The 13,447-nt window shown below is 41.3% G+C and overlaps 1 protein-coding gene across 3 annotated transcripts in view; it reads right to left on the bottom strand.

The window, feature by feature from the left end:
- The window catches only part of MICU1 (mitochondrial calcium uptake 1), a 237,289-nt gene that overhangs the window by 22,677 nt on the left and 201,165 nt on the right, over nt 1-13,447 (bottom strand). For all 3 annotated transcript variants that reach the window (XM_065407427.1, XM_065407426.1, XM_065407428.1), the window contains exon 10: nt 8,818-8,926. In XM_065407427.1, the coding sequence (XP_065263499.1) occupies nt 8,818-8,926 (109 nt within the window). The remainder of the gene's footprint in view (nt 1-8,817; nt 8,927-13,447) is intronic.

The raw sequence follows: 13,447 nt of genomic DNA, 5'->3' as shown, positions 1-13,447 counted from the left end.
ACCTTCACCTGGAAGCCCCTGCAGAGTCCCCTTGCCCCTGGAACCCCCCCAACAAACCTCTGTGCATCCAGATCCCCCCACATCTAGACCCCCCACTGAGCTGCCTGCACCCAGATTGTTCCACACAGAATCCTCTCACCCCACACCTGGATGTCCCCACACTGAGCCCCTCCATACTTGGATCCTGCCTGGTTGAGCCTGCCTGCCCACACCTGGTGTGCCTGGGGCAGGGCCCCACAGTGTTTCTGGGGCAGGCCCAGGCCTTGTGCTGCGTCAGGGTTGGGTGCAGCCTCACTGCTGAGTCCGTGTCCTGGGGGGGGGGGGGGGGGGGAGGAGGAAGGGGGGCTGCAGGGTGATATCCCACCTTCATGCACCCAGTGGCCTGTGCTCCCCACTGCCATGCTGGAGCCTCTGCATTTATTTATTCACAAATAAAACTTGCAGAACTTTAAAATATTGTGCCCAGAATTTTTAATTTTTTGGCGCAGAAAGCCCTCAGAAGTAATATATACACAAAAAACAGAGGCATCTGTAAGCTTTTCAGACCATGGACTGTATCTTCATATGTTTGTACAGTGCCTAGACACTGTAGGGCTCCGATCCTGCCTGCAGCCTCTGCGTGCGAGTAAATTGGATTATTGTATTCAGCATTTCTATGGCCAACAGGGTGACTATAGCAAAACCTCCTTAGATCAGCAGATAGGGAAATCATGTCTTCTTTCAACACTGTAAACCAATGACACTGCCTCGTAACCATTCAGAACACATAACTTGGACTACGTGATAAATTGCTTTGGTTGAGCTGTCCTAAAGTCTTATGCAATCAATTTGGAAATAGCAGCAACTACAAATGCCAAGATATTGATTATGTATTTTGCAATAATTTGTCTATGCCTCTACGCAATTGCTGTTTCCTGAGTATTTATACAATATTCAGAAAAATCAAGTGGTTAAGGTATGGGAATTCAGATCCAATGAACAAGTATTACCGTGGCTTTGAATCACAATTCTGATAAACACTTTAACAGCATTATTCTGTAATGATTAAAACACAGTACAAGGAGTCAGGAGATGAGAGTTCTATGCCTGGCTCTAATCTTTAAATGATGTGACCTTGGAACAGTCACTTATCTTTGTATTTCAGGCCTTAGCCATCTGCAATGCTTACTTGTCATATAAAGTTGTTGTGAGATATAGTTCATTAATGTACGGAAAGCTTTTTAAAAATAGTTTGGGTGAACTTATTTCCCAGATAATTTGCATTTCAGTTTTATGCAAGTCTTCTATAAAACTGTCAGCGTACACATTTTAAAAAGTTACTTTGGGAAGGATATATATTTTAATTGCTATAATTTAACCTTTGTGCAAGATCTTTAATTTCTGAGATCAAATGAGATCTACATTTGCTGTAATAGCAGTATATAATTTAAGTCAAGTTCTTCAGGAATATGTATTTCCAAGTATTTAAACTCTGTCTAAGCCTTTTAAATTTAAAAAGTTCTCTAAATATGCCTGATCAAAGTTAGCTATTCCTATTAGCAATATTTCTGATATACTGCAATAGTTTTTCATACCTCTGTTTGCACACTTATGCAGAGGGAATTCAGATACTCTATATTTAGGGTCCACAGTAGCACCTGGCCAGCATGCCTGGTCCCAGATACTGCTTGGTGAAAGTCAATGCTAATAAGAGGCTGCACATGTGGACTGAATGAAGTTGGTATAAGAGCTGTGCTCTAACAAGGAACTCATAAATAGGGTTGGGGAGGTCAAATAGACTTGATTTAAGCTCTATTTTCTGACAAGACTACATGGAGAGTGCAGATACTTTGGATTTAGAGGCTTTCAGATATAGCCAAGAGTGGCTTGGCTAGTGAAGATTTAAGGGTTTCACTGATAGAGGACTAGCTGCTGTTTAACCAGGGCCGGCTCCAGGCACCAGCACAGAAAGCAGGTGCTTGGGGTGGCCAATGGAAAGGGGCGGCATGTCCGGGTCTTCTTTGGTCTGCCGAATTGCCGCCGAATGAAGTGGCGCGGTAGAGTTGCTGCTGAAGTGCCGCCAATCGCGGCTTTATCTTTTTTTTTTCCTTTCTTCGCCGCTTGGGGCGGCAAAAAAGCTGGAGCTGGCCCTGTGTTTAACATCTGTTTTTTTTATAGGGACAGTTTGACTCTAAGGTAGGTTTAAGGGGGCAAATATGCAAAATTTGGATACTACACAAGCCCAAGTTTGCTGACCTTCAGAGCATACAAGGAAGGCCTGCCTCTTTTCTCAGTCTTCTTGCCTGCAAAGAGTGATTGTGGGGTCAGTATATTTAAGGAGGGAATATCATTTTGGTCTTTTGTATTTTTCAATATTATGATGGCGCCATCAGTTTTTGCCTAATTTAAAGACTTTTCCTGTCCTTTGTGGTTATAAAGAAACCTTCTGCATTTGACAGGATGCAGCGCAGTCTCTGCAGACAGACACAATTAATAGCTCTGAGAGCGATGAACTAGCTCATGCTTCTAACGGGTGCGTTATCTCTGAAGCTCCCTGGACAATAAATTAAATATCAACACTACTACATTGCTCTGGGAGTGCTGATGGAATTCAGCAGATGAATTCACTAGTGAGGTATGCTTTAGATACGCAATCTATCAGTATTTCTGTGATCACTGGAAGTCCATCTTTATGAATATTTCATGTTTTGAATAAATACTCAAGCCATACAAATTAGTTATGATCCATTAATACAGGCATTACTCTGTAGACCAGCTAGCCAATGGCACCAATCCTGACAGAACCTGAGAGTGTTGCCATCAGGGTAAATTAAGCTGGGACAAGACAACTGACTACTCACTCAGTGATAGCCAAAGCCTTCAGGAATATGACAGCACTGAAGAGGCAGTGGATACAGAATGGTTTTTGTTTTTTGTTGTATGAATGATAGTATTTTAAACAGCTTATTGAGGAAAAATCTAATATTCTTTTGGTCATGGACTGATCTATAGCATTCCAAATTTCTAAGAGGATCACAGAGTAAGTGTGGGACATGCATGCAATGTGATCTGAGGGGCTGTTTGCGAATTTACTGTACAATAAGGTACTGTCTCAAGTGAAATATTTTTTGCTCTTGCAAAATTTTAAAAATCGGGTTATCAGGGATGTAAGGACAAGATTTTTCTGGTCACTTAAGGCTTGAGAACTGCTGCTCTAGAACCTGGCTAATGGGGGCGGGAAATCTTGGCACACTCAGGGGGGCAGGAAGCAGGGCTCTGACACCCCCAGATACTTAATGCCCCCCCATATCCTAGCTCACATGAGGGCAGGGACAGACTCCTCTAGAGGGGCAGGGGGTCCCAAATCCCAGCAAACACACACCAAGTAGGGAGAGAGTAGGGAGTGGGGTTGTGGATGGAATAAATGGGGCAAAGGTGCTAACATAACCCAGTCACAGTCCAACATTAAACAGCGTTAAATAAGCTTTGGGGTTTGGTTAACCGAGACCAAAGCCTACTTAGTACCATGGCAAACACATGATTAAAAAAAAGCTTGTAGTAAAGATACAGAAAAGAAGGAACAACAATTAAAGCATTTGAAATGTGAAGTATTAAGTAAGGCTTTCATTTTAACATCCCTTGTTCCCTTTCCCTTTAGCTGGACTGCTGGAGAGAGCGTGTTTAGGAGGAAACCCCCCCTTGTTTAACTATCTCTGGGATGGTATCAAAGATGGTAACTGTTGTTTTGGGGAAAAGAGAAGAAATTAGCTAGATGAGTTGGAGCTGCTGCTATTGATGTTAAAACACAAACTGTCCTTTTAGGGAAAAGAAAAGAAGTTGAGATGAGCTAGAGCTGTTGCTGTTGCTAAAATCCAATCCCATTTCATCCCAGGTGCTGTTTGGGATTCAGATGGAGCCAGTAGAGGTGGCCATATTATCAGGGTCCCTCTCTCTGGCCTGGTCTGGTCAGGCATTTTTTAGGATTAGAACGAAGAAGGACTGGGGTCCCAGAAGATAGTGGAGGTGGCAGCCACAATGGTGAATTTTGCTTCAGCCTCCGTCTCCTCTCTGTTCTTCTTTCTCTCCATCAGTTCATTTTTTTAAGGATCCAAAAAGGGAATGATGGGTGAAATAGCTCATCCACTCATTATCTGATTACACCTCTACCCCGATACAACGCTGTCCTCGGGAGCTAAAAAATCTTACCGAGTTATATCGAACTTGCTTTGATCCTCCGGAGCGCACAGCCCTGCCCCCCGCAGAGCGCTGCTTTACCGCGTTATATCCGAATTCATGTTATATCGGGGCAGAGGTGGTCTAATATCTGACACAAACCAATTTTGGTTCATTAATTTCCAGTTCACGTCTTCTGTTTTTATTAAGCACCATTTCAGCATAGTACTTGAATTATATGGTGTTATGTTATGTTTCCACTAATTTAGTCTCACTGTCTGGTTCTCTTGCACCTGTTTATAACATTCTTTATTGAAAATAACTTGACCTACTTTCCATGGTAAATTCTTAAGCAAGCAAAAGTTACAGACCAATTGTCATAATAGGTCTCTGACCTCCCATATCCTGGCACACACTAAGAAGGTGGAGAATGTGGGACTGACAGGCAACCCCTCTGCCCCTGTTCTTCCCCAGTCCCCCTGCCACTTACCTACATGTCCCCTTTCCAATGTCCCTCCCTTCTCACTGTGCCTACCACCCATCCCCATTTATCCCCCTCTCCCCATAATTCCCCCTCGCCTTGATTCATTCCGAAATCGCTCAACTCTATTCTCCCCATTCCTCCCCGTAAAATGCCCCTTCGTATCAGCAAGAATTCACGTCCCTTTTAAAAACAAAAAAAAGTTTGTTTACATTCCTCCAAACCCTCCCCCTAACCGCTAAATAGATTTTAGCAATATGCCTCTCAGTCTTTTCCAGACTTCCGCTCAAGGTAGGACTTGAACTGTCACTGGGAAGGGGAGTGGCCTTTAGAGCCTGAACTCCAACCTGAGCCACAATATCTACACTGTTATTTTTAGTGCCAGGGCATGAGCCCAAGTCTCTGACCTGGGGTTTGATATGCTCTGCTGTGGATTTTAAAACGCAATATAGACTTCTCCTGTGAGGCTTCCAACCCAGACCCTGCTCCACTCCTGAGCTCATTTGTTAGGTACAATTTCTGTATATGATTTTTGCTTATTTGCGATTTAAGAATTTGTTGCCATTGAATTTCTGGCAGCATAACAGTTATTTCTAGAAAATACAAGCTTGACTGAATAAATTCATGCATTATTCCATGGTTCATTAAAATACGTATCCTACCATTCTTTTTAAAACCAGGGTCTAGCTTAAATTAAGGGTGAAAAACGTCAGTGAAGCAGGAACCTGCTGTGTCTATTTTATGCTACTAATTTTTTCCCCTTTCAGTTTATAAGACTTCTAGAATCATAAAAATGGGTCAGTCTGCTGCAGTAGAATAGGAACAATTTATTTAGCATATAAGGATTATGGTCACTTTTAACATTTTAATTTTAATAGTCAAAATAATCCCATTCATTTGGCAGTCAGATGAGTGACTTTTCTGTGGTATATTAATAGAGATATAAGCATCTTTATGAGAATTCAGCTACTAGAAAAGGTGGAAAAAGTGTATCATTTACTCTGTGTGGACTTGATGCTCTGGCTAGGAGAACACATTTATATGCTAGGAACCATGTAATGTGCAGATCATTGGAGCATAAATACCTCATTAACACACTATCCACTACTAACTCTCTCAAATTTCAGGCCACCTGCAATCCTGAGTGCAAAGAAGGAAAGATGAATTCCCTTTTCATTGCCAAAGCCTCATCCAACTTCTGAGTGCCAACACCCTCTCCACTTCCCCCACTCCAACCTCTCTACATACCTTTCTGGATCAAACTTCAACAATACTCTATCCAGCTGCCAAAATGTCCAGCTTTCCCCAAAGGTCTACATTAACTATTAATATAAAAACCTCTGCTACTCTAAATATTTGGGGGTAGCATAAACATTTGTAGGTTAATACCAACATAAACAACACTGCAATGATTGCAATGATTGCTTTAGTCATATTCATATTTAATCTACCACAGTCCTCCAGATTTTAATCTACCTGAACCTGTGGCAGAATTTCCAGTTTGCTGTATCACGGTGCAGCAGAAACAGAGTTCTTTGGCCTGTATAGCTTATACCAGTTCTCAGAATGATATTAGCTATACTGGCAAAAGGAATTTTGTGTCAATATAACCGTCTACACTGGAGCTTTTGCCAGCATAGCCGTGTCTGTCAAGGGTGTGATTCTTTCTCACTCCTAGCCAACATAGCTATGCCAGCAAAACTTTTAAGTGTAGACCAGGCGAGTATGGGGCATGCTACTTTCCAACCAGGGGATTTCCAGGAGGTATGTTGCAGAATCAACTCTCTAACTGGTTTCTAACCTCTATCGAGCTATACCTATACTACAGTTTGTGACCCTACTGCAAGTCATGTGAACTGTCAGTTAACTTGAGTTGGCTAAAATTTGTGCTAATCTAGACACTCCACAAATATTAGTTCCAAGACACAAATGTTTGTGGTTTACCCTAAGCAGAGTCCTAGATGGGGCACTGTCAAAATATAGGATTTCTCTGGACCATTATCAGATCAGAGTAGGTTGGTGGGTAACTAAAAGTTTTACTTGAAGTTAGTCTGTATTTCAGTAACTGCACACTGCTATTTTACACACAATGTTCCAGTTAAAAGATCTTTCACTATGCTCATTCTCTTTATTTTTTTAATTCCAAGAAGATGTTTCCACCTGTTGGGTCCCATTTGACTTAAAACACCTAAAATACATAATCTCAACTACAAACTAAGGCTGATCTCAGTTAACAAGAGCATCTAAGAGCAGAGATGCAAGTTGAATTAGAGCATGTAATAGTCTTTTTAACTCTTTCAGTATAAGCCCCCATTCACACCTTAATGCTCCCAGAACAGTAATGGCTCAAAGTTATAACTTTCTGGTAAAAAGTTTCACCTTTTAGCTGATTAAAAAATCTATAGCTTTTATATACAGAATGGGAGTTTTCAATAGGATTTGAAAACTTTAAATTAGTTTGTGACGTGATATGTTCCCAGTCTTACCAATGAGTTTTACAAAAATTACTAATCTGAAAAAACATTCAGACTCAAAACAAGTATGCAACTGTAACAGATTAAAAAAAGTCATCTTTTTTATGGGCAATACAGAAACAATGAACTTCAGTTTTACAGTGCAAATTTTCAGATCATTTGGTGGATTAGTTAAGCATCGGAGGAAGGTGAAAAAAGAAGGGGATGGTTATGCATGTTTAACAGATTACATTGTTATAATGGTTCTCAGCTAAGTACTGCGTTATTCATCTACTATTGCTGGCTCATTCTGGAAGCGTTTTCCATGTGATGATGGTGGGATATAAGGTAGACATTATTTGATTAGGAACTATACCACTGTGTGCCCTCTCTTATAGATAGTTTACACAAGAAGGACTGGGCCTTATACTTGGTCACAAGTAAAAGTATGTTCTATCTGGACTTAAAAAAAAAAAAAAAGCATTTGAAGAGAATCTGCACTGAAGTTATTTTAATTCTCTGACTCAGCTTTGAGGGATTCAGAAGTAGAAGGCAAAAGTCAGCATTGGGACAAGGAAGGGAGAAGAAACTAGATTTTTACATATATTTTATGAAAATTCAGAGATCTATCCCAAACTGAAATTGAATGGTCAAGTTTCTTCCCTTCAATATGATGAACCCTGTGGGGCCCCTTTCCAATGCTCACCAATAGCTCCCTCCTTGTCTTGGATGTCGGAGAAGAAATAATAAGTATTGTAAGAGTGCATGGCAGCTCACAGCCCAATGCAGAGTCCTTGCCCAGCAGAGCTTATGATCTTTGTGGTTCAGATATTAAGGTTTCCAAAAATTGCCAGGGGAGCGTTATTTCTTCTTTTCCTCTCTCCACTTGTGGCTGCTAAGGGGGGCTGCTTCTCATGTTTCATTATGCCCCAGACCAATAAGAGCAAGATGATCTCTTGACTAAATCTGTACTGAGGACTTCATAAGAGCAGGAAATGACTTTAATGCCAAAAGGTTGAGAATCACTGATACTACAGTGATCTTGGTTCTTCTGTTCCCATTGGAATGAGACTGTCTGCACATCCCTACTTTCAGCAACAATTTTCCTATCTGCTGTAAAATATACAAAAAGATACAGCATCCCAAGTCCCAGTATCATGGCTAAAAGTCCTATCAAAGTGACCCCCCAAAGGCTCCAAGTCCATCCCTGTTGCAGGTCTGGAGGATAAAAAGCTACTCACCCCAAACTTTGATTTCTGATCACTAAAAGTAGCATTTAACAAATTGATAAGTTTTGTATAACAAAGCCTAAAAAGTTGAAAGCAACCATTTGCTGAATGCACTGAATCACGAGATAAATTACGTAGAATACTACGTAGGAAATACATACAGTAGAAGGGAACACACACGTTAGATCTGAATGTTATCTTAGTCAATTAATGATGTTTAGAGCCTGTGGATCTGTTAAAACAGCCTGAAAAATTCAAACAGGAAGTAAATTTCAGCATATTTTTCCTTACACCTAACAGAGGACAAATCCAAAATCCCTCTTTTTCCACAAACAGCTACAAGTTAAAACCTTCTCATGACAAGAGAGGAAACATATGATTTTAGTGCACTTTTTATCCGTCAGAAAAACCTTGCTGAACAGCTTCAAGTTTGAACATCCTGATTTAATGGTATTCCACCACCGGGAAAAAAAAATCCAGCAGGCTCACAAGTGTTTAATACCTTTATCAAGAGAAGCTCCAGCCATGTGGTAAAAGCTCAAAGCTGTGTCCACATCATTTATATTCTTCAGAAAAGTAAAAAAGCTTTCCACCTCCTCAAACGTCAGCCCCTGCAATAGAAGGAACACATTTTTTTTTTAATGGTTAAAGGAGACAAATAATGAAATAATGTTGATAGGAAAAAGTCCCAACGAGAGCAAAGATGATAGGTATGTCCAAATGGCAATTCATGTATGACTCTCCATAGTGCATTATATTAAATCATGAGATGGATGGCAGGAGAGAGATCACCTGATCATTACCTGTTAGGTTCACTCCCTCTGGGGCATCTGGCACTGGCCACTGTCGGTAGACAGGATACTGGGCTAGATGGACCTTTGGTCTGACCCAGTATGGCCGTTCTTATGTTATGATGTTATTATTTGGGATTATATACAATTTAAAGTTTACACTTGCAGTAACTGAAAAGTCAATTAGCTACCGACATTCTTATTTCCTCCCTTAATTGAAATTTCTCTTTCTGCAGTAATCCCCATTACAGTCCCATTGTCTCTTTACCATGAAGCTGATGCCAGCTGAGGGGGATAGGCTTAATACAGCTATTGTAGGTCTCCCTATGCCTAGCCATTATTTGTTCCTGATCAACATTATGGGCCTGATTCTCATTTACACCACCCAGATAGTATAAAAGGGCCTTAGGGTATATAAGAATCAGGCTCGTTATGCGGAAGAGTCAGTGGTGATAGAGAAGTTGAAACAAAAACCACCACCATTCTTCCTGCTATCAACCACTTGCCCAACAATGTGATCACATAGCCAGTGCACGCTCAAGATCCAGGAACTTGCTGCAAGCATATCAGTTTATACCCCTTATGGTCTTCAAACTTGCAGCAAGGAGATCAGATGGTTGACACTCTAAAAATAGAGCCTTAAGGACAAATTCAGAGGTCTCAGTGGTGTAAGTAAAACTCCCCTAACACTTCAAGTCACTTAGGGTATGTCGACACTGCAAAGAAAAACCCACGGTGCCGAGTCTCAGAGCCCAGGTCAATTGGTTTGGGCTTGCGGACTCAGGCTGCAGGGCTAAAAATAGCAGTGCAACCATTCAGTCTTGGGCTGGAACTTGGGTTCTGAAACCTGGCAAGTGGGGAAGGTCTTGGATCCCAGGCTCCAGCCTGAGCAGGTACACCCACACTGCTATTTTTAGTTCCACAGCCCGAGGCCCTATTGACCTGGGCTCTGAGACTCAGCACCGTGGGTTTTTCTTTGCAGTGTAGACATACGTTTAGACTCCCTTACATATAATCAGAGGAGGTGTACGTTAGCGAAAATTACATGAGAGCAGGAAAGCGAAACTAGTCTCATCATGCTTTAACTTTCTTCTGGCTCTTTGGTATGTAAACTAAATCAGATGATATTCTCTACATGTTGACAGAGTGGTTGTGTCAGGTCTAAGGCATGACTCACATTGAGAATTTTGGAAATTCTCCCACAATTGCTCTAACATTGAGGCAGCTCCAATGGGGCTGGCACCCAGGTAAATACTAGTATAGAGTAGTTACTTGTCTTTTTACCACCGTGTCTAGATTTGTTCAGAGTTGGAGGACACAGTGAGGTGATAAAAATAACCAAGCCCTATCTATATTAGCCCTCATATTATTTATTGCTAGCACCAGTGGAACTGCATCAATGATAGAACAACAGCATGAGAGTCTCAAAAACTTAACAGTGTAGAAGCAACCTAAGTGAACCTAAATGAGCACAGGTCTGACAGTAAGGGGCTCTATATTTCATTACCTTACCCATCACCTCTGAATTTGGCTCTTAACATGATGAATCACCATGCCAGCCTAAATTCAAGTTTCCTCTCTATTCTACCCAGCAAGAGAGAGAATGCTAAAAATGGGGTACCTATAAAAATAAATAATAGATTTTCACTGTTATGATGAAGATGAAAATGTCAAAATGAATACATTCAGCGGGTGAATCCAAATTAAGCTGTAAAATCTATCTTAACACTGTCTGAAATGTCTTCAGTAACTTGAGCTATTAAAGCCTTTAACAGCAACAAGGGCAGATTATTGGACTAATTTAAAACAAGAAATGCATTGTAAGATACTCTGACTGAAAGGGAGCTTAGTGACAAAAATCACTGTAAAGAAGATAGCTCATTTTTAAGGTCTGGGATCCAAGAGAACAACAGTGATTAGCATAAACACACCACCTTTTCAGCACAACTGCTAGCTTCTGACTCAAATATAAAAGAATTGGGAACCAGACACTTCTGCAGAGGTTGTAAATTACAAATGAAGAGCAGGAAGCAACACTAGGGTTAAGTTTAAGTTATTTCAAGTCCAAGAAAACTTTTATGCTAACACTGAACTCATTTACAAAAGAAAATGTTGCAGGTGCATTCCTGTATGAACTTAGCTAACAAGCTCAAACGGAATGTAAGTGATTCGCTCCATCGCACTTTATTAATAAATTGTAAGGATTTAAACCACATAATGTTAAGGCAGCTGCAATAGAGTAATCCAATAAAAACAGATAAATGTCTTTGGGTACTGAAGGTATTGCATACAAATCACCAAAGGACACTGTTCCAAAACCTCTTCCCACTTGAGATAGAGGGAAGATTTAAAAAAGCAACCAGTCTTGTATGAGGATGTTCTGATGTAAGGTACTGGACTGGATTGACAAGAAATGTACGTGAGCTACAACTGCTTGTAATAGATGATCCTTCTAACTTAATTAGTCACTGTATAGCCAGCTGCCTGGAGTCAACAAAGCTGCCAAGAGTTTCATCTGTGCCAGAGGGGAAAGAGAAACGCACCCCCACATCCTTTACCTCTTCCCCAAAAAACTCTTTTTATTATTTGCCTTTATTTGCTATTGCTGTAATTAAATTTTTTTGGCTTTTCATCTGTCTCTAGACTTGGAAATCATCTATCGCTTTTGTTCTTGCAAGTGTAAAATTCTGAATTCCTCCTCTTCTCTCCACCCCCCAAAGTCCTTGGAGATAAAAAGGGTGGTTATGAATCTGGTTAACAACCATAACCATAAAAACAGCCTGGCAGGAGTGTTACCCCTAGAATCTGGACATAACCTGATAGAGAGGGACATGTTTAAGAGTTTTTTTTCTTTATCCAGTGAAGAAACAATCAGATGCTGACAAAAAATCAGGTCCCTCCAGTTCATCTCTTAGCATCCTTGGCTATTGTTAGCTACATAATCAAAACTAGTTACAGAAAACGTTACAGCAAATTGGAAAATATGACATTAGGAGGTGGTATTTTCTGCTAGTCATACACCCAAACTTTATGTATCTATAAGTTATTATTCCTGAACCAAAAACTTTCAGATAAAATTACAAACATACAGACCTTTAAAAAAAAAAGTGTTACCTGAACATTCAACTCCAAATGGAACTCTATCCTCATATTCCTACTCAAGTTCTACCTCAAGGCTAGAGATCCTCACACACAACTTAAATTCTCCCTACATGGATGCCAGTAGTTTGCTCTTTAAGGCTACATCTACACTAGCATATTTGAGGAAGTCTTCCCCCACTGCACTACCGCCAGTGCAGCTCTGCCACTACTACTGTAGACAGGGCTCTCTACATGGAGAATTTCCCAAGCTTCTAGTGTTTACTTTTAACTATACATTCTATTTGTGTTTTAAAGAGAAATTTATTCTCAAATGTGGCTACATATCAATGAAGATGTGTGTCTGGGAATTTTCTTAGTTTTCATTAATGTGGAGAAAAAAGGGTGGGTTTATACTTATACAATTCTAAAACCAGGGTCCGGATTTAGCTTGCAACTTTACTGAAGCCTGCATTTTATCAATGGTGCTTGAATAGGCCAAGCTTTGCAAGTTACGCTCGTGGAACTCAACTTCTGTGAAAACTCAAATACAGTCCACGGAGAAGTCTCAAAGGAAGTTTGTACCCGGCATGAGCAGGACCCCACTTGGGATATCAGGGAAGTATGAGCTTTGCAAAACCATTGGAAAATGTGGCTGACATGAACATATTTCAGGCCTCACTGGCCTCTACCAGCATAGTTCTAAAATACTTGTGTGATGGGGTGTCCGCCCCACACTGGCTAGTAAGGAGTTAATACAACTGGGGAGGCCGTATGAAAAGCAGCCAATAGGAGAGGATCTGTGAGGAGCGGCCAATCAGGACCTGGCAGGTCCATAAAAAAGAGCCTCTGGGCAGAGCAGGGTCAGTAGCTGCCTAGAGCTTGAGGAGGGAGGACTGTCTGGAGTAGGTTGCAACCCTGTAGCCCCTTGGACAGAGTGGTGTAGTCAGAAGCCTGGTCAGAAGAGAAGGAGCTCTGGATGGGCTGCTGAGACTGATGAGAGTGTTGTGCCCATGGGGAAGTGGCCCAGGGAAATGCAGTGATAGTAGTGGGCAGGCCCGGGAAACACCCTCCCCCCCACTGGGGAAGTGGTAGGACAATTGACTGCAGTCACCACTGGAGAGGTGGCTGGACTAGGAGCTAAACTCCCTCGGAAGGGGGGGAAAACACAGATAGGGACATGGCCAGAGGGCTGAGCCACGAAGAGGACGTTGCAGTTTCGGACGCTGCGAGAGAGGTTACAATTGGACTGCGGAGAAGGAA

The sequence above is a fragment of the Emys orbicularis genome, chromosome 7 (assembly GCF_028017835.1).
Source record: "Emys orbicularis isolate rEmyOrb1 chromosome 7, rEmyOrb1.hap1, whole genome shotgun sequence".
Classification (NCBI taxonomy): domain Eukaryota; kingdom Metazoa; phylum Chordata; order Testudines; family Emydidae; genus Emys; species Emys orbicularis.
Note: the sequence above shows the minus strand (reverse complement) of the source record. Positions and strands in the feature narration are given on the sequence as shown.